The 21,887-nt window shown below is 42.2% G+C and overlaps 1 protein-coding gene across 2 annotated transcripts; it reads right to left on the reverse strand.

The window, feature by feature from the left end:
• Nucleotides 1–9,578: 9,578 nt before the first annotated feature.
• LOC144246057 (endogenous retrovirus group K member 6 Gag polyprotein-like) lies at nucleotides 9,579–11,359 on the reverse strand. 2 transcript variants are annotated; one of them, XM_077782097.1, is made up of 2 exons: nucleotides 10,324–11,359; nucleotides 9,579–10,167 (listed from the first exon to the last, which is right to left on the reverse strand). In XM_077782097.1, exons 1-2 carry the CDS (start codon nucleotides 10,930–10,932, stop codon nucleotides 9,604–9,606), a joined length of 1,173 nt encoding a protein of 390 aa, XP_077638223.1. In that variant the 5' UTR covers nucleotides 10,933–11,359; the 3' UTR covers nucleotides 9,579–9,603. The 2 variants fall into 2 exon arrangements, with proteins under 2 accessions (XP_077638223.1, XP_077638224.1); XM_077782098.1 differs by having other exon boundaries at nucleotides 9,579–9,805; nucleotides 10,018–11,359.
• Nucleotides 11,360–21,887: the final 10,528 nt, after the last annotated feature.

Raw genomic sequence — 21,887 nt, forward strand, 5'->3', positions numbered from 1 at the left:
AGACTGAGTTTTCAAATTGCAAGAGGGAGCCTTGAAGCTGTCCAGATTCTGAAAAAGAATTGCTCGAGACCTTACTTGCTGCACCTTTAACATTGTCATCCCCAGAGCTATTCAGATAGTGTTCCAAAGCTGTGACTCAGAAAATGAGGCCTCCAGGGAGTTTTTCTCACCTAGTAAAAGCAGCCAAAATCCAGGTTTAGCACCAGAGCAGGCTTCTATTATAAGAGTGTTAGTGTAATGATGGATCCCTCTGAGACACTCTAGGATGACATCTGTGATGATAAGAGCTCTCCCCAGTCAGTTTTCCTCTGTCTCTGTTCAGTGACCCTCAGAGAAACAACATGAAATCTGACAAACACATTCCAGGAACATTACTTATGGTACATTTTAGTGACTTCAGCTACAAATATTTCCTCCTGTTTTTCTCATTGTTGTAATCGTTGCATGACAAAATAGCTCTCAGTATTCACTATCACAATTGATTTAACCTATCTGTTTTATACAAGTCAACCTATCTGCTTCTAATTTCATTTTGCTTTCAAAACAAGTTTATAGAATAGGCTAAGATGTTTTTTTTGTAATTTATAACAACTCCAGACAACCCATCTAGACTTCTATGTGTGGGAATCCAGAGCTTCCCTCTGGCTGCCCTGGAAGGTCTGGGACCCTGGCAGGGGGTCAGGAATCCCTCTGTACAGAGCCCCCAGAGACACTGTCTGTGATCTCTGTCCATGGAAAAGAGTTTTCAATCTTACAGGATGAATTACAAGCTCTGAGTGTTTGATGTAAGTAATAATTAAGTGTGGCATGGGTGCAAAAGTAAAATTTTAGGATTCTAGATTAGGGGTCAAAGGGGACAAGATGGAGGAAATTGGGTGTGTCTAGTCCTTTTTCTTCTTCTTCATGCCCTCCATGTTTCACTGTAGTGTTGGCATTTTTCTATTGGTTTAGGCTGGGGACACGCTGTTCAACGTAGGTGACAGATATTGGCACATTATTGTAAATACAGCGCAGGTAGTTTCTGGTATATAATGTTTGTAACATCCCACTGAGGGCAGAGCTCCACACGCTGCCCTGCAGGACAGGCCTGCGGCAGGGCAGCAGAACATGTTAGAGATAAGCAAGAATGAACAATCTTGAAAACAGCACAGACAAATGATTGCTTCTTCTTTGGCAACGGGGCAGAAAGACAGAGACTTTCTACAATCTCGGATTCATCAATACCACAGATTCTGACACGATGGATCTCAATCACTTGTAGCTATAATAAGATAAAATCTCTGAAGGAACCTTTGTCATGAGAGCATTGTGGCAGGCCAAACTGCATAGATGGAGGGGCTTCAGAGCAATACTTGGCAGAAAAAAAATCAGTGTATTGGAGACTTACAACTGTTCAGTTCAGTATAATAGGACTGAGTCCAAAAGAAAAAGGGGGTGCATTAATGATTTTGGAATTGGAAGGGGGGGGTCTGATTTCAGCTCATTTAATTTGTCAGGATTTCTGATTCTTTAATGGCAAGCTTTTCAGAATGGCAGATATAGCTTTTAAATGCATTTAAAAGCATTAAAATGCAGTGGAATGGAAGCACATTTTCTGAAGGGTACAATTTCTGCCAAAAGCAGAGAGAAGAAGCTATGTCATTTTTACCAGATGATAGCTTTCTAAAGCTACCAAATTATCTTTGCAGCTACAAAAGTAACTCTATTCTCTTCCCTTCAGGGATTTGAAATATTAAGAGCCAGTTTAGTTGTCTTTTATTCCTCTGATTCTGTCTTTTCTAGCTTTTGTACTTTCCTTATTACTCTGCATGTCTCTGAGCACACTTTTTTCTGTACCATTTTCCCTGCTACTGAATGCAAAACTTTGTAAGAAATCCCTAAAACTTTTATCCTGGGTAAACTAAATTACAGATTTAAGAGCAAAACAAAACCATATCTCAAGAGTTCTTTATCTTTACCAGAAGCATTTCAGGACAGCGTCCAAAATTCATAATGCAATTAAGATACTGTCTTCCGGCATTGGTGCAGTTGAGACTAATCCTCTTCAATGCTTTGACTCAATGATCAATATTTCTAATGGCTATCTTTATTGAAAACTTGGGGCTCCTTCTATCTGGACATGGATTCCTATCAGACAGTTTAAAGCCTTGGATTAACCTTCAAGCAATCAAAGCATTAACTCTTTTTGATTGTGAAAAGCTAACTTCCCCAGACATGAGTAAGTATATGGCTCTTGGAAGAGAGAAAAGTTTGGGCAAGGTTCACAATCAGTAACAAGCTGCAGTGATCGTAACTCCAGGAGAGCCTTGCTCCCCATTCACATACTGCCTTTGGCCTGGCCAGACTGAAGCTGTTTGCATGTTCTTGTTTTGGTCTGAAACAAAAAGACATGAAGAGACCAACTGTGGAGAGCAAGAGCTTGTAGGAAATTGCATGTTTTAATTTCCTGTACCAGTATTCTGCAATTCAAAATGTTGATCGTTTATGTGCCTACATTTTCAAACGTAAATTAAATACATCAGTTGTGCCTGGAACTAGCTGACACAACTGAGACGTACCATTTATTTTCCTTAAATAAACCAAGCTTATTTTCCTCATTTTTTCTTTAAGTTTTTATATGGTCCTATATTGTATATTGTAAAAAAATGACATGATAAATGGATGCCTCTCCAGGGTGTTCCACTGCAAAGAATGCATCTGCCATTTGGTCATGAAAGAAGAAACAGCTTTTTGTTTCTTCACAAGCCAGATGCAAAAACATTGGATATTGAAACTGCAAATAGAGTAGGGACAAATGGTAGATATTTAGAGGTTGTGCTTTTCTCCTTTGAGGGAAGATTTTTTATTAAATTCTGAAATTTAAACTGAACATAAAAGTCTTTGAAGTACAGACACTGAGGCTGTCATTAAGTGAATCTCATTAGAGTTAAGGAGAGATTCCCTGCAATGCAAGCCCTTGGAATAACATTTTACCACTTCAGTCTGAAGCACAGACCTGTTTACATAAGCGAGTTGATCAGAAATAGTTTCTGGCCAAACAAATGTTCAAGAAGATTAATGGTGAACACATGTTGTATTTTGTTATCTAAAACAACACCCAAATTCTCAACTGAAATCTAGGTTATGTGATGACATAGAGTGTTGGTTAAGGGTATTTCCTGCTTTTGGAGTGCTAACTCTGTCCATTTTTATTGCCTTTTGGAGAATGCAGTTGGGCTCTTTGTAGAAGAATTTCACTCAATTACTATGGAAGGGATGAATTTTCTTTCCTGCTGTAGGGTAAAGACGTGTAGGCCTGAGAGGTGCCCCAAGTATGTACGTAGAGATCACAGAATTCTTTTATCCACAAGGACAACAATGAGATTACTAGCAAAAGCAGCTCCTCCCTCAATTCAAGCTATTCTATAGTGTTAGGATACCAGCGGAGCTTATGGCACAGCAAGAGGTTTGGTATTACCCTGGTTCACCAGAAATCACAGTTATGTGCTGCTGGTTCTAGGCGGTTGACTCCATTCTGCTGAATTGGTCTACAGCCTGGAGGCCTTATTAGAGCTCCCAGTGTTACTGAATAATTAAATAGAACTGATGTAGAAACAGTCCATGATGTACAACAGACCAGGCATGTTTACCTTTGTATTAAAGAGAAACTCAAGCCATTAAATCAATGAAGCTAAAGGAAGTTGAAACTAGCCATTAATATGGAACTGGACATCAGATGGATATCCTGGTAGACAACAAGTTGAACATATAGAGATGTGCTTTTGCAGCAAAGGTGGCTGCTGCTGCTGTGTAAGGGAAGGGCATGGCCAGTAACTTAAAGGAGGTGGTTCCTCACTCAGCCTGGTGAGGCCACCTGGAGTGCTGGGCCCAGTGCTGGGCTCCTCACTACAGGAGGGATGTGAGCATGTGAGTATACCTCAGCCAGTCCAGGGAAGCAGCACAAAAATCACAAATGGATTGGAGCATCTGACATAGTAGGAAAGGCTGAGGGCTGGGATTGTTTGACTTTGGTAAGAGTAGGAGTAGAGGGAATTCTTAATAGCATGGATGGAGACCTGATATAGTGGGTGTAAAGAAAATAGAGCCAGACTCTTCTCAGTGGTATCCAGTGGAAGGACAAGAGGCAATGAGCACAAACTGAAATGCAAGAGATTTTGTTTGAACACCAGAAAGCTATTTTTTTTTTAACTGAAGAATGATTCAGGATTTTCATAGGTTGCCCTGTGAGGTTGTGAGTCTCTGTCCTTGAAGATATTCAAACCCAGTTGAGTATTGTCCTGAGCAACCTGTTGCAGTTGAGCCTGCTTTGACCAGGGGGGTTAGATTACATAAACTCTAGAGATTTCTTTTCATCCTAACCATTCTGTAATTCTGCAATTACAGACTTAGCCATGCAAGTGAGTGTGATACACTGGGGATTCATTGTCCACGTCTCAGCTGCACTCAATACAGACAGCTGAGCATTCCAACTCCTATGCGAGTGAATATCACCTACAAATTTACTCCTCAGTGTGTCTCTGGCAGCTGCTTTCTACCTTACAGTTCTGTGTCCTATCTGTCAGAAGGAGAATCATGAAAATGCAAAAGCAAGAGCTAGAAGAGTGCTGGAACTCAAAATGTCTCTCAGACATTTTTAGAGGTTCCAGGCCTTGGTCAGGAGTATTTTAGACCTTGGCAGGCAGCTGGAAACAGCTGTGATTTTGAGTTTGAGCCATGGAATGAGTTACCAACTTTGAAGGTGGAACAAGCAGTCACAAAGGGTTAGATAGTACAGTAAAAGTAGTTACAAAACAGAGGGAAAATTTTTTTAGTATTGTACAGGGGGGTTTTAGCACCTGTACAAGGGGGTTTTTATTTCGCACATGGTTCTAAGTTCCAAGAAGTTCTAAGATGGAGGAAAGTGGGCTGATCCTGTTCTTCTTCCTTCTTCTTCCTTGCCTCCATGTTCTTGGTGATGTTGGCACTCACAGATTGGTTTAGAGTAGAAAAGCACTTTGTAATATAGGTAGTAGGTATTGGGGGAAAAGTATAAACATGTAATACATAATGTATCATATAAAAGATAGCAGCAGCCCTGGGCTGGGGGAGAGAAGAAGAAGACAGCAGACAGAGAGGATGTCAGGGTGTGTGTGTCTCTCTGCCTGGGCTGCTGACCAAACAGCCGCAACCCGAGAAGACAATCTTTTAGATAACTCACAAGAAACTGCCTTGAGGCCGAACAACAAGAGGCTGCGGGGCTTTTCTTTGGAAGCACGGGTTGGAGGAGAGACTTTACCGGCACACGAGACCCCAGACCAAACCTGGGGTTCCCACAGAAGAGGTTCTAGGATATGTACCCACATAACACAGACTGCAGCAGATTGTCCTACCTGGCATAAGAATGACCAAATACATCATTGTTGCTGGATCTATGGACCAAAGTCACATTTTCAATTCAGCAAGTCAAAAACTCTGCCTGCACTGGTTCTGTCCATGACTGCATTACCTATTTCAGGTTACAGAGCTGCCAGCATTAGTGTTGCCTTTCTATTATGTATTGTTTCTCTTCAATGAAAACTGAAGAAATACTAGCCTTTGGCCCACACCAGCAACTTCAAACAACCTTGTCACACACCAGTTGGTGGCCATCTCCCTTTTTTAGAGGGTAAACCAAAGTCAAAATATAATCCATGGCCTCCAGCTCATGGCTATGGGAGTTTCAAGGAGTGACAGCTGAATGTCACTCCCACAGGTTGCAGCTCTGTGCAAAAAAAAGCCAACAGTGGGAATTGGGATGACAAAGGCTAAACCTGCTTTTGTCAGAGCAGCATAGGAAATGTATGGTATAGTGGAAAAAGAACCCAGGGGTGCCTGTTGCTGTATCTGATCTCCACTTTACATTTTGTTCAACAAGATGTCCATCCCTTGCCAACTAAGTTCTAAATGATTCATTTTGTTGCTGGATAGTCATATTTTGTGGGTAGCCACTAGTCAGTTTGAGTTATTCACTTCTACAAAATACTTCCTCTAGAAGGCACTGTAAACAGAATTAATTTTTAAATAGTTTGAGTTTTTTGAAAGCCATGAGCAATGGTTATTAATATTGGCACAGAACAAGTCACATACTGATGATTCAAGGGATAGAAACTGGAACATTTTGGACAGAACGGATGTTTTTATATTCACTTGCCTTATATCCAGACACTCTGGTGGTATAAGTGTTAATTATACCCAAGACAGCAAAGTGAGGAAGTCAGGTTCTAATACGTGTGGTAAAATAAATCTTTAGATGAAGCAAACCTTGTATATTCAAATAATTTCGTTTCCATTTCTCAGTTACAACATGCAATTTTGTCATGCATCTCTTCTGCATGACAGAGGAGGAGGAAGGAGTTTGTCTCATTGAAGGCAGTGGAAAGTGTGCTTGATATAGCATGCACAAATATGGACATGAAGTTGTGAGGCTGCACTGCTCACTGCCCTTACAGATGCAAAGAAGCATGCACTCAGATTCCTGAACAACCTACAGTGATGTTTTCACTTGAAATTTTTTTGCATTGAAGCTCATTCTTGTGATAAAAAATGGTCACTCCCCAGCCAGTTAGCTAAACAAGCCAAGAAAACTGGCCACTTGGTGATTGCAGCCTAGTTACTGCGAGCACAACTGCGCATTGTTCCGCTTCCCTAAAAAAATAAATTAAAAAATCTCCAAGGCTTGCCACTGTTTGGAAAGAATCTATAATTTTTTTGCACATATCTAGACTGGTTTACTGCTTTTCAGTGTGACTTCTTGTTATGGTATCAGCCAGCTGGTAACAGCCAGTATGTACTTTTTGACTGCTGCTGACCAAGGCAGACTCTGAGAAATCTTCAAAAGCCAAAGAATTTGCCAGTAACTGAGTCACTTTAAGCAGCCTACCATGAATTTGTAGCATGCCATACAATCAATTTATGAGTCACCATCTGAAAACAGCCTTGATGAATAAGTACTTGACAAGAAAATGGATCTGAAATTTCCAGCTGGTCTTATGCCAGGATTCTGCCATGCTCCCTTTGTCTCCAAAGTCAAGACACTTGAAGGGATCTCAGTATAAATGACTATTAAATATATCCTAATATCGCGTTCAATAAGGGGCTGCACAAGGGCTTTGACAATGCCACCTTCTGTGGAGACACACAGAATCTGATGCAACAAGACACACAAACACACACACACAGAGACGCACACACACACACAGACACACACACACACACACACACACACACACACACACACACACACACACACACATTGCCAGGGACTGCATAGAAATGAGGAGTTGCTTGGGTGTCCGGAGCCATGAGGGTAATACCCACCTCTCTCTTGTTGCAGTCTGACCAAGGACAACATGCCTAAAACACTCGCAGATCTTAAGGGAAAGAGAAATTATTGGTGTTTAATTCACCACTAGGTGTCACGACGTCTTCATTTTTAACCAGACTACTGAGTTTTTCTATGCCTACCAGAAAGAAAAAAGCTTAAGATGAAGGCAGGAAGCCAGTGTATTAGCCAGATACCTAGGCCCGCTCCAATCTAAATTCTTTTAGTAAAGTCAGGTTAGTATATAGCACATTCAAAAGAAATAAAAATAGAGAAATCAGCCCCATCCCTTTTGCAGATTACTTCTATAATTACTTCTATACTTCACTACACCATAGTGAAACACCAAGAATGTTATGAATACAGATGATTGTAAAGTTCAGCATGCTTAATACATCACGGGATTCCTTTTTATATTTGTTTGTATTACCCTGCCAGGAATGAGCCCCAGATGCAGTAGAATGACAGGTAGATGAAAGTGAAAAAGGTTTTCCCACACTTACAATATGATTCTTAGAAGAGCTGATTATTTGAAAGTCCATCTGTGTTGTTACTGACAAATACTGTAATTTTTTGTGGCTTTGTTGACCAATAAATATACAGACACAAATCTATGTACATATTTTAATATACATTCATGGGAAAAACATGGGTCAGGAAGAGTTAGTGCAACTACCCCTCCCATTGCCACGTACATTTCCTATGCTGCCATGCTCTCCAGGGATGTTTCACCACTTCCTGATCTGCTGGCTTTTCTATTGAAAAAGCTAGTTTCATGTTCTCCATTGAGCTGAGACTTTTATCTCCTTCCTTGCAAGTAGACAAATTCTCTTCAGGGTAAGGTTGGAACATATTGGATTTTCAAGTGTGTGTACTTGAGGCAGCCAGGAAAGGGGTGAGGAGCTCTCTCTCTCTCTCTCTCTCTCTCTCCCTCTCTCTCCACAGTTTCCACAATACCCTTCTAAACGGGATAAAAAAGAGTTGTGGCCTTGTCAGGAGAAGGACAAACAAATGGTTCATGAGTGCTTTGCCCCTTCTCTCTACATATTACATATCACATTTAATGCACAAGGGTCTGGGGTAGACATGAACCCACCAGCCCAGGAAGAGGCAGGAGACCTGATCCATCAGCCTAGATGCTTCTGGGCACTTTTAGGAATTTGGCAAGAAGAGTGGACTGAAGCAGCTGCCCAGTATGGGCAGATGTTTTTTCCTCTGACCCCTTGTAGAGTACACATTTACTGGATGATGTACAGCTTGTTCTCTGAGCCAAAGGAAAAATCCAAACATTGCTGGCTGCAGTCAGATTTTTTTTGACCTCTTAAGTAGCTTAACATGGTACTGGCCTTCTTTCCCATTTTAGGTCTTTCCCTTCCTAAACAGCAGAAGGGATTTAATGATACAGCTTCTCAGGTACCTACATAATGCCCTGAGCTGGATTTGTGATAATTGTCTTTATATTTTGTTCACTTTTTGAGACATCCTAGAGAAACAGGGAAATACAGAAGGGAACCTCACAAGTGACTTTTTCTCTTCTAGGTGCAAAGGGTGTTTTTATTGCAATGTGCTATGAGTTTCCATCTTCCTGTTCTTTAAGTTAGGAAATTGAGAATCAGCATTTGCACGAGAATTTAAGACTTTACAGTTTCCTGCATCCTTCAAAGTAAAGTCACTGGGTGGTCTTGGCACTGAGCTCTCATATGGAGCCAGTAAAGGTGACTTTTAGAAGTGCAGAAACCAAGAGATCTGATTCACATTAAAAATATGTAATTAATCTACTCCATAAATTAAGATTGATTCATATTCCATATTTTGTGTGGAAGCAACACGAAAGACTTCACCACTTAGTATTCAGTGGGTATTTTGGATATTTGTTTAAAAGGGAGGCTGTTCCACTTTTTACTTTTCTTTTCATAGTTGTCTCTTAATTTAATAACATTGCCTTAATATTTCCTTTGCTATTACAGAAATTCATATAAAATTTTCTTACTATTTTTCCAGTTCATTTGCCTTGGGCTTTTGACAATATCTTCTGTCTGTCTGCTTCACTTTTGTAAAATTGGAAAGTGTTATAGTAAAATCACAGAAAAGCAAGGGGAATTCAACAGCAGGTGCTGGGACTAAGAATATTTTCCACCCATTCTCTAAATTAATGGAGTGTATTTCAAACTGCCATAGTCTTTAATCTATAGATTTAGTTCATTAATCACCATTCTTAACAAATACAGGGCAAACTGAATGTCATTATTAATTAATTAATTTATTTATTGCACCTGATAGGAAATGGGAATATAATGCCTCAATTTATTTTCTGACCCCTCATTTTCAGGTCCTGAAACAAAGCCCATGCCTCCTAGATTGAAGAACCTGCCATTTCTGCTCTTTTTCCCGTTTCCCGGAATAGGAAGAAGTTTCCCATCCACATCTGTCTGTGAGTGACACTCACTTGCGAGATGTTTCCCTCTCCTGCACCAAGGGCAAAGGTCTGGTGGCTTGTTGGGCTTTGAAAGTTGTGGGCAGTTCCTTTTAATATGTCCTTGTGCCCCACACCCAAAGCACCGTCTCTCTGCATTAGGGTTGCTCTTTGTATAATTTGCAAGAGCTTCCCTAATACGTTTTTCAATTTGATCCCCCAAGTGTTCCTCCATGATGGAAGCAACATGTTGTGGTGTCCCCACCTTGCTGCACGCCTCGATCATGTCTGCCAAAGTGGCCTGGTGCGGCATCATGCTGATGATCCGTCTGCACTCCGGATTGGCATTGGAGAACGCGAGGCTTTTGATCAGGTGCGGTTTTGTTCCCTCCTCGCTCACCTGCCGCTCCACCACCTGAGAAAGACGATCCACGAATGAAGAAAACGGCTCTGCAGGACCTTGTTTGATCTCGGTGTAGATTGTGTCCTGGACCCCCGCTGGAGCAATTTGAAGAATCGCCCTCCGTGCTGCCTCTTTGATGTCGCTGAGCACGTGACGCGGGAGCCTCACCGCTTGTTGAGTTGGATCGTCCTCAGGAGGATCACCAGCAAGCTGCGCCATGGTGAGGTTCGCATTCGGCCCGCCCTGGTATCTGGCTCTCAGCTCCTCCAGGGATCTCCTCCATGCCTTCTGCCACACGAGAGCTTGGGTGTCTGTAAGAACTGATGTCGCAAGATATTTAAGATCATACGGTGTTAAATCATACATTCCAAAAATACTTTTTAACATTTGCTTGAAATATGGTGATGACAACCCATTGTCCCGAATGGCCTTAGCTAAATCTTTGATTGCTCCACGGTCCAGGCGTTCCCATCTCGGGTTTTGGCCCTGAGCGTCATAGTTCACTGGCATCATTATATTTCCCGAGCCCTGCAATAAACCTTTCTCTTTCTCCAACTCTGCTCGAATGTCCTGCCAGTCCACTTTTGCGCTCTGCAAAGCTGTAAATTCAGTGGGTACTTGCCTGTAGAGTGGAGTCATCTGTTGTGGCTGCAGTTCTGGTGCAGCAGCACTCACCGATACCAATGGCATCTGCAGCATCTGCGAAGATGAAGGCTGGAAGCCTCTGGAGAAAAGTGAAGCATCTGCTGTGGAGGAGAACACACAACTGCTTTGCATTATTTGGAAAATTTTTGGAAGATGAACCAACAGTTCTGGCTGTGACTCCAAGGCTGTGCTTAAATATCGTAAAAGAAATTCAACAACCCCCTTTGATATTAAAATTGACTCTCCCTGCCCCGAAAGTTTGGCAGACCTTGATTTTGGAATTGTCCAAGCTGGGACACCCTCCGAAGCGGTGATGCGTATCGTTTCCTCCCGTTGCTGCGCCTCAGCAGAAGTGTCCTGAGTCCCGCACTGTTCCGGTGTCAGTGGAGGTTCCTGCTGCCGTGCAGATGTGACTTTTTTCACCCTGGATTTTTTTCTTATAAGAAACTGGAAAAAAGTCCTGCAATGTTACAGTCCCACCACTGGGTGGCGCAGTGCCTCGACCGGACAAGTTCTGCGAAGCCTGTTGCAATGTTGTGGTTCCGCCGCTAGATGGCGCTGCCGCCTAACCACCTGAGGTCGGAACCGCACTCTGCTCTTCAATCTGCACTTCTGACAAACATTTTAACACCTCTTCTGTCAACTGATTTACATTTGCAAATCCCGCACTAATTCCCGATAAACCTTTGAGCATTTCTCCTAACAACTGATTCACGTTTGCAATCCCTGCAGTTGATGAAACTGACTCTTGTTGTAACAACTGTTCTAATTCGGTCATGTCAGAAGCAGACAGGGATTGGCCGTGGGCTTGGGCCGTCTGTTGCCATGGGAACGATGATGGAACCGTGCCCTGAGGAATGTTTACCTCCTGGCCACGCCCCATCCCTGCCTGCGTCATCTCAGGGGAGTGAACGCTCCTGCTCCGACCCTGGCTATGCTTTGGCCTCGCTCCGCCCCGCACCGCCTCCGAATCAGAGCCACTGCCGTCCCCCCCAAGGCTGACGCAATCACCTTCCTGTTCCCATTCCAACCCTGATGTTTCCGTCTCACTTTGCCCGTCTCCTGGCTCCATGCCAGCACCCACAGCCTGCGCGCGCCGCCTCCGCCCCCTGTGTGCCCGTCCCGCGCGTTCGAAATGTGTGAGAAATCCCCTCCACCCGTGGCTGTCGGGTTTTGCTCGACCTTCGCGCGCATGCCCGCCGCCTGAGCTGCAGCGAGGAACGCCTCCCGCTGTCCCTCTGCCGCTTCCTCAGCAGCCCTGGCTGCCGCGGTCAGGGAGCTAAGTTCCCACGCCCTTTGGGCGGCCGCTTCTGCGGCCTCACGGATTCTCGACATTGAACGCGTCACCGGGCGCTCCGAGCGTACCACCGTCGCACTCGCACCCCCCGCTTTCGCCCCGATCCGTCCCGCCCCCGCCGCTCTCCCCGGCCTCGCCTTCTGCGCGGGCTGTTTTGAACTCCCAGCCTGCGCAGATGTGGAGGCGCTTTCCTCTCCCTCCTCCCCCTGGCTCTGCACTCACGTTCGCACCTTCCCCCACCGGAGCTGCTGCCGCCGCCGCCGCCCCCCCCCCCCCCACCGTGGGTTTGGACTTGGGCAATGCCTTCCTCCCACTGAGGGTCGCGGCTGTGCCTGGCTCGCCCGCCTCCGTCTGGGGAATTTCTGCGTCGGAGGAGCTTAGGGACTCTTGGGAAACTGAGGAACAGTGAGAACCCGGGGACACGGGACGCGATGGGGTATCATCTCCCTGATTTTCCACAGAAAGCAATCCTGCCTTTCCTGTGTCTGTGGTGAGAGGATCTGTCCCAAGCTGCTGGCCGGACTGTCCCCCCTCCTGTTTGTCACCAGGAGCCGTAGCTGCCTGGCTTGAGCTGCCGCGTTGTGAGAGTGACTCTAAAACTGTTCTTGCTGAAGATAAAAGTTTTGCGGCAAGCTTATTATTTTTTATAGCCTGATAATATAATTGCTTGTTAATTTCCTGCCAAAAATTTGGCTCATACAATAAATCTGGATCTGAGTGTGGGAAGTTACACCGCACCCATAATAATAAATCTTTCAACTCCTTTTGAGCAATCTCTACCGGATGGGCAGAGATGATGCCCTGGAAAGCAGATACTATTTCTTTTTCCTCTTGGGAGAATTCCCCCCCCCATGTTCTTAATTTTGACCGTTCTCACCAAAAGCTGTGTCGGCTCGAGGTCAGTCTGGAGATGGCACTGATCACCGTCCAGCAGGTCACAGGTGAGAGATCCCAGGCGCGCTTCTGGGTCGTCTCCTCCCTGGAAAGTCCCCGAGACGAGTTGTTTCGGTGAAGGTCAGGTTCTTATCTCGAGCTGTCCGCTCCCTCTCGTCTTGGAATTTGCGGCGAGTGTGTGCTCTGCTCTTCTCTCTTTTTTTTTTTTTTTTTTTCTCCGCTGATGCAGGTTGGAGGTTGTTTGATGTTTCTTTTTGGTCTTCTTGCTGGTGCCCACCCACAGGGACGCCAGTTGTGAGAACCCCGGGTTTGGCTGGGGTTCTCGTGTGGTGGTAGAGCTTCTCCTCCAACCCGTGTTCCCAAAGGAAAACTCCGCAGTCTCTTCTTGTTCGGTCTCAAGATGTTTTATTGCTAGTTATCTAACAGATTAAGTTCTCGGGCTGCGGCCCTTTGGTCAGCGGCCCAGGCAGAGAGGCACACACTCCTGACACCCTGACTGTCCGGTGTCTTCTTCTCCTCTCTCCCCGCCTAGGGCTGCTGCTATCTTTTATAAGATATATTATGTATAACATGTTTACAATTATTCCCCAATACCTATTACCTACGTTACCAAGTGTTTTTCTATTCTAAACCAATCTGTGAGTGCCAACATCACCAAGAACATGGAGGTAAGGAAGAAGAAAGAAGAAGGGTGGGTTCAGCCCACTTTCCTCCATCTTAGAACTTCTGACCCCCATGTACAAAGTAAAAACCCCCCTGTACATGCACTAAAACCCCCCTGTACACTACCAAAAGATATTTCCCTCTACTTTGTGACTACATTTACTATACTATCTAGCACTTTGTGACTGCTTGTTCCACCTTCAAAGTTGGTAATTCATTCCATGGTTCAAACTCGAAATCACAGCTAAATCCAGCTGCCTGCTGGGGTCCAGACTGCGTCTGACCACGGCCTGGAACCTCTAAAAATGTTTGAGAAACATTCTGAGTTCCCACAATTTCTATAGCTGTATGCTCCTTCTCTTCCAAATCTCTTCTAGCTATGTCTTCTCTTGTGCGGATGGGTTGTTTCTGGTTCAGTAAATACTTGTTGACTTGCATAAGGACAAATTATTTTGGAGCATTTTTGCCCTACAGGAAGTAATGCCTATCTAGTGAGAATAGAATGGAAACACCCTCAGGATATCCAGATGCTTTGCTTTAGCCAATTATATGTGAACATCAAGTGTCATCTGAACAAAAGAGGTACATAATTTTTTCAAGAATTTCACATAAACTAGATTACACACTGAGGAGGAAATGTTAGAAATTTCCTAATGTTCCTACAGAAACATTATTAACACTACCAATTGTTTTGATCTCCAATACAAAATCCTACCAATGCCAGTTTGCAAATTGTACTCAAACTGTAGTAGAAGGCTGTCATGGGAATTACCAGAGACCTCAGATTAAACTCTTGAACAGCAGATCTAGGAGTTGATGAATCTTGCCAAATCAGAAGCTCTTCTGAGCATATGCAGAAACTTGGGTTTGGTGCCCAGGAGATCCCTTCTTGTCAAGGCTAGAGGATGTGAGTGCTTAACAGAGTCAGTTTTCCACACCTGGACTTGGCATCTAAACTCTATTTAAATCCCACTTCAGAACTAAGAAAGGACATTATATACTTGGTCTGCACTCTTCTCTTTTTTGCTGTTGGAAAACAGGGAAACTGTTTCACAGTGCTCCTCGAGATATACTGCTAGTACCCGCTTTAGGAAAGGTAGGGATTGTTACCTGTGAGCAGAGATCACACATCAGTGAAGGAAGGGGAGCTGTTCTAGGGACTATGAAGTACTTGTACACTGTGACAAAGGGGACAATGACAAGGACCTCAGACTTACATGGATTCTGCTCTTATCTTCTTCTCACACATAACAACCTGAACTTGAGGAGTTGAACTTGAAGAGGAGTAGACAAACACCTAGAGGGCAAATAGAAGGTTTCCTTGTATCCTTAAAGATAGACCAGTGATGATTCTGAATGAGAATTTTGACTGCTTAGGAGCAAATTTGCTTTAAAGTAGGAGGTACACAAACATAGAAAGACCATTTTATAGACAGAAGTCCTTGAAAAGCTATACCTTAAAACAACAGACTGTAGGAAGTGAGAAGCTGTAGTATTTTCATTAGACACAGAGGGATCTGAAATACTGTGAGATCAAATGACAAAGAGAGAAACATAAGAACATGGCATGGATAAACTGAGTGGAACAGCAGTCCCTGGAGACTTTGAGTAGGCAGCTGGACTGCTCTTATCTTGCAAACTTATTCAAGTGCTGATTGGAGATGTGTGCATCTCTTCATGAGATGGCTGCAAACTAGGACATCACTCTGGCTTGTAGAAATTTAATGAACAATATTCTCTTGTTGTTGTGTAATGGTTTTTGGCAGATGAACCAACATATAACCCATGGATATGGTTAATTACAATGACTCTGAAAAAATGAAAACTAGTCAGGATTGAATTGCTAGAACACTGCAATCTGTAACATGGTGAAATCAGAAAATGTCTTTAGGAAGCAAAAAAATGTTGCTAAGAGTTAACACCATCAGAAGGGATGTATTTCAGGGAGCTAAAATAAACCCACTGAAGTAGTTTGGTGACCCCAGCAGAAGGCAGTCGGGGCTATGTCTTGGTGGACCCACTTAACTGTGGAACATGTCACTCCATCAGCACAAGCATCTGTTTCAAAAGTGTATGTCATCAAAGAGGCTGCTGAGATGAAATTGCAACGATTAGCCAAACACATACGCCATAAAATATGCATTCAGAGCACAGAACTCAAACTGAAAAAAAACCCAAGTTGTCACTATTGCTCTATAATGTTCCTTAAATAGCAGCTGGGAAAATCAGTTGCATGCAAATCTTAATGAATGAAATCTAAACTTGCTATCTCCAAGTTTTTGAGTGAATGCCACTGATGGGTCATTTACCAATGATACTGTTCAGTTTATTGGCCTTTTTATTCCAGACTTGTGTGTATAAAGCAGTCATTTGTTGTTGGAGGGATGCCGCGGGAGACAGGACTCATGATATCATGATCATCAAGTCTCAGTTTATTGTAACAGATTACACAGTTTATATACGTTCGTTAATTAGCTCATACATATTGCAAAAGCCAAGCTCATGATTGGTTGCTATGTGACTTGTACTATTATCTTAAAAGTATCTTTGTGAATGATACTTGCCTGTCCAGCTGGCCTTGCAGTTTGAACAGCTTAGCACTTCTTTGTTCTTCTCTATCTATTTCTACATACCAAGCAGTTTCAATATCCTGCTTTCTGCACACCATCTACTCTTCAGGGCCATGCGAACTTTGCAGCAGTCACGTAGCCCTCCCTATTTGGATTAATTTTACAGTATCATGTCCCTTGTTGTTCAACCATTCCTCTGTCAGGCTCTCTTCAATTTATGACAATGGCCTCATTTTCACAGCAAGTGTTCCCATATGCTTCTGCTGAAATGGTAGTTTTCAGAGTCTCTAAAACAAGCCTGATTTTCTGAGTGGTTAAAGATGGTTTTTAGTTGTGTAACTTTCAGGCATCCCATATCAGAGAGTTTAGGCTAAGTGGAGAAAGTTAGAGAAGATCTCAGGCAGTTACTAAGTCCTGCCAAACCCCGGGGACAGCTTATTCATCACATTTTATATACTGAAAACTTTGTGTCTTTGCTATCTGGGAGTCACACAGCCAGTCACAAATCTTGTCAGGAATGAACACTGCAAGCAGCACAAAAAACAATGTGGGGGTTTTCTGTTTGGTTGGTTTGGGTTTTTTTAAGTCTCCAATCAGCTGGACTAAACATCCTGGGCAGCCCTAATGGGGACTGGTCTCCCTGATAACCACAGAAACTGCTGATACTCAAGCAGAGCACTGAGAAATAACCTGCTGAATGATAAATTGCTGACCAATGCAATCACTGAGCAACTGGTTCTTAATTAATATTTTGCCAGTCAATGTTAATTGATCAAGTTTTAGTACTACTTCACTTTGGACAGTCTTTTCTTGCTTTGATTTTATCTTTTTGGCTTTGTAGAGCTGTCTTGTCATATTAATGAAAAGCTATTCAGGGCATTCAGGTGGTATTCACATTATTTGAGATTTCTATGGTAAGTGGCATAAATTTCAACCTGCTTCTTTTGTCCTTAACCAGGAATTTTTCTTTGCACTTTATCTTCCTTGTTTTGTCAAGGAGGGCAAGACAGATGTGCTGGTACCTGAGTTTTAGAAACAGTCATTTGACTGACCTGACTAAGATCAACCTGTCACAGGCTAATGGACATCCATTTGGGAGTAGGTAGTTTCAGCAACGTGGCTTACAGAACATATATGAGTTTAGGCAGCTTAAAACTCCTTTAACATCTCCAGCAAAGTTTTGGGTAAAAAAGTGGGTTTGTTTCTGTCTTATTGTGCTGCAGGAGTTTATTGACAACCAGGATAATGAGCAAAGGAAGCTTTCTAATAGGGAATTAGGTGCTTTTATACTGGGTATGATTTAATTCTTAATTTCTATGCTAATTTATTTAATTTGTGTCAACAGAAAATTAACAATGACTTGTTTTTCACTGGATAAATCTTTGGTCTCATGAAAAAGAGACATTTGCTAAGATGTCTTTAGAAATTAGGTCAAAATTATTATTAACTGCAGGAGATATAAATTAGCAGATGATTTCTAAAATAGAAGATAATAAAAATTTTGTTCTGCAGAAAGTTTTAAAGAGAAATTTCAACTTATTATGTGCATTTCTTTGTTTTATTGATGATATGCTAAAGGGGATAAGTTTTGTAGTCAAGTTAATATAAAAGTTACCACTTTTCTCATCCTCAAGGTAAAACCTTACATGTAGGAAAATTTATTTTTCAACTTTGTTTTTCCTTTAGTCAGGGATAAATTTTAGAACTGGGAATTGCTCATGATTAGAAAACAGGTTTCACCTTAAGAAAACTACTGACACATCTGAAAAACCTCTCATAAAGGCACTGGAGAAGAAGTTCCTATTTACATTAGGAGAAACCACACATTAAAGTCTCATATGGATAAAAGCCATTAATCACAGCCCCTCAGAGAGCAAAGCAGGAAAAGGTTGGGAGATGCTACGACTAGTACATAGGCAGAAGACTAAATATTGAAAATTTATATTACTCAAGTGTCTGAATTAATTATATCAGTTATTCTAATATTTTTGGTTACTTAAAAGAAATTTCCATCTGAATTTCACTCTTTCTAAATGCTTTTGGTGCATATGGTTTTACCAAAACATTTTGAGCTGGAAAATTAGAACATATTGCTTATAAAAGGTCAAAATTTTCTGGCAACTTGAAATATAAGCTGAATATCAAAATTAACTTTTCTGCACATTTCTGTTTTACCTAATTGGTATTTTCTCCAGTCAAAAGCTATTTCATCAAAATATATAAGATAAATTTAAGGAATCTGAGTATGAGCAATGTTTGTCCAGCAGATGACATTCCTGTAGTGGATAACAGAGAAAAACTAAATCCCAATCTGATGCTGCCAAATGTCTTAATAATGTAGAAAATGCATCTGGATGGGCGGTACAGGCCACCAGTTCTTCTGGCACTTTCCCAGGGGACGCTTTCTGGAGAAGGTGACAGGGGTTCCCCAGGCATCCCGTGACATCCCATTTGCACCGACCTTATCCTGGTGTGGTGAGCTGTACCTGTGCCAGGTAAAACCAGTGAAATCATGTTTCAAGTGTCTCAGGTCATCAGGCCTGACAGCAGAGTGCAGCCCCTGCCAGGTGCACATCTCTTCCTGGGTAGGGGGAAAATCAGGCTCCTGACTCTCACCCCTGTGTGGGCTTGGGTGAATTGCCAGCCAGCTCATGACTGGACTACAGGACTGTCTTGTCACCAAATGGGCATATTTCACAAAGACTTCTATTGATTTATGTTATCTGTCTTTTCATCCTTTTAAAAAAAGGTGCCACAGAATAGTAGTAAAAAGCTAATGCCCTTTGCTGTTTGTCACATGTGGTATAACCAAGCATGCCTGTTCAGTGTGCTTATCATCACTGCAAAATTGTAAAATTGGCTTTCTCCAGGATGTAGTACATCTTTGAAAACAGCCAGCCCTGCAGATCTAGACAGAGATTAGGTGCATGACTTTAGTCCATTGAAGAAAAAAAATTGACCCTGCAGTGCCTGTATACATGTGTAGATAATGTGTTCCTAATTACTTTTCGCATTTATATGTATTTTATACACAAAACCCCACAAGTCTGAAAGAAATGAAACCTGAAAAAAAACACTAGGGGTCCCTCTTGGCAACGAAGCATTCAGCAGTGTTGAAAAGAACAGAGCCAGTTCCTGAGACAAATTTAGCTTTTACTGGAAATGCCTTCTCTTGAGAAGGGGGAAAGAATGGAAAAATAAGGAAAATTAATTTATGGCTTTCTGTTCAAAACCTTCCTGGACCAAATTCACTTTTGCACTTTTTGTCACCTTCCAGCTCTGAAATGGAGACTGGCCTAAGTAGTGTAAGGGCTCATCTATCCTCTCTTGAACTTCCCTGCTGAATTTGAAGGCATCAGCACAAAAGAACCCAAATATGGCTTTAACCTGGACCTCGGAGGGGGATGGGAACCTGCCAAGACTGAACCCAGTGCTCAAGCTTCAATAACCCTGTACGAATGCGGTTGAGAAAGGGAAAGGAGATTCATTTCTAATGAATGCAGCTTGAAATATATATTTCAAGACTTAAATGAATAGGTTTTTAGTTACAGTGTGGTGCAGAGAAGAGTAGATGTGGAACAACTGCTTACACAGACACAAAACAGCCTCTCATTCTCTCACACTCCCTGGGTCCCTTAGGATGCGATTGGACAGATGGATGCAAAAAATGCCTAGGAAGACAGACAGAGAAAAAAATCTTATGTAACATAAATGTAATTAAATCCTCTGGCAATGAAGCCAAGAGCTTGTAATTGCATATTTGCTGGACATGCTATATACACCAATTGCAGGTTTCCTGCTTTGAAAATATATCAAGGACATCTTTCTAGCTTTATTCTTACAGGGGCTAGTATTAACATCATTTTTATAAAAAAACAAGCTGGGAGAAAAATTGTCAAGTTTTAAAATTCATTTTAAATGCAGTAAACCTCATTGTTTGCAGCAGATTGTTTTCAATGAAAACATTTGGCAGCTCATACTGTTGTGACAATTTTTTCCAGTACCCTTACTATTGCACTGTATCTGTTGTATCTTATGTTTCCCATATTTTTTTGTAACAAAGGAAACAACAAATAGCTCAGAAATCCAATAGTGGATAAGTTTCACAGTCTCTACTTGTACCTGTGCAGTGAAATCATAGAGTGTTTGCAAACATGACATGTATAGAAGACTATACAAAGTTACAAAGACAGAATTTCCAAGAGTTCTTCATAGAATCACAGAATGGTTTGAGTTAGAAGAGAGCTTAAAGGCCCTCTAGTTCCAGCCCTCCTGCCATGGGCAGGGACACCTTCCACTAAACAGGGTTCCTCTAAGAACCATCCAGCATGGCCTGGAGTGCCTCCAGGGATGTGGCAGCCTCAGCTTCTTTAGGAAACCTGTTCCAGTTCTTCACCACTCTCACAGATAAGAATTTCTTCCTAACATCTAATCTAAACTTTTCCTCTTGTTCTATCACTTGAGGTAAATTAGATGCTTGTCATTTACCATTGGATTTCAATGAGAAATTGCAGACCTGGTTCTTTTCAGTATTTTAGGCAATCTCATTTTAGAGATAAGTTATGAGTTCCATTGCTGTTACACTGTATCTAATTAGGTTTCCTAATGAGCACAAGCTCAGTAAAGTACCATGTGTCTTGATTAAGGTCTCTGAAATTTCCTAAATCCCAACTAAAAGTCCCAGACTGCAAACTGTCAGGATTATGTCAAATCTCCTGACCAATCCAGTATCTTTCTTTTCTGCAGCTGACACAGTCACAGATTGAGTGAAGCAAAGACACCTGAACTCACTATGTGGCAGTAACAAAGGCTTGCAGTTAGCATGGGTCTACCTAGAAAAGCTCCTCGTGGAGCTGAAATTGATAAATTTGGCCTTCCACCTGGGAGTAGCAAACATCCAGCTGCCCAGCCTATAACACTCATGCAGAGAACCTGCTTGTAGGACATCTCAAACCAGTCCCAGTTGTGCTCTGTGTGGACACATCTTACTACACACATGCTGCTTATGTAAGGAATTTGTACCCTATGCATCTGCTCAGTGGATGCACACAGGCTTTGTTCCTCATTGGTACATCTCAGGTATCATCAGGAGGCATGCAGACTAATTCATGGCTGGTCCCCTGAAATGGGCCTGGGAGTTGTTGGGAGAGTGTTAATTCCACTGAGTCAAACCCATAACAAGGATTATTCTAATAATTTGCCAGTAGATAAGAATGAACTCCCACGTCCTTATCTATTTATTGACCCTATTCTATTTATTCAATTATGGTGCAGACTAAATGCACCTACTTCTGTCCTGGAAATATCTGGAAATAATTTGACAACAAAGATTAATTAACAGCAATAGTAAACCCAAATGATCTCTAATGTCACAAGGTATGGCAGCAGCTAAACTTAGAAATACCAGCTGCAGAAATAAGATCCCAGTCTCCTTTTTAAATAAGCAGGTCACACAACCCTTTACCTTTCCCTGTTTTCTTGGGTGAATCCATCCCTTGTTATTCAAAGGTACAGTAACTAAGAAGGGGACCAGATAATCCTGTGCAATATTTGCCTGAACCTAGTTTCTTAAATGCCTTTCACATTAAAAAAAAAAAAAAAAGAAAAAGAAAAAAAAGGTGCATATTCAAAAAAAGTGTTTATTGGTGTCCTTCCATTCAGCT

The sequence above is a fragment of the Lonchura striata genome, chromosome 3, assembly GCF_046129695.1.
Source record: "Lonchura striata isolate bLonStr1 chromosome 3, bLonStr1.mat, whole genome shotgun sequence".
NCBI classification, from domain to species: domain Eukaryota; kingdom Metazoa; phylum Chordata; class Aves; order Passeriformes; family Estrildidae; genus Lonchura; species Lonchura striata.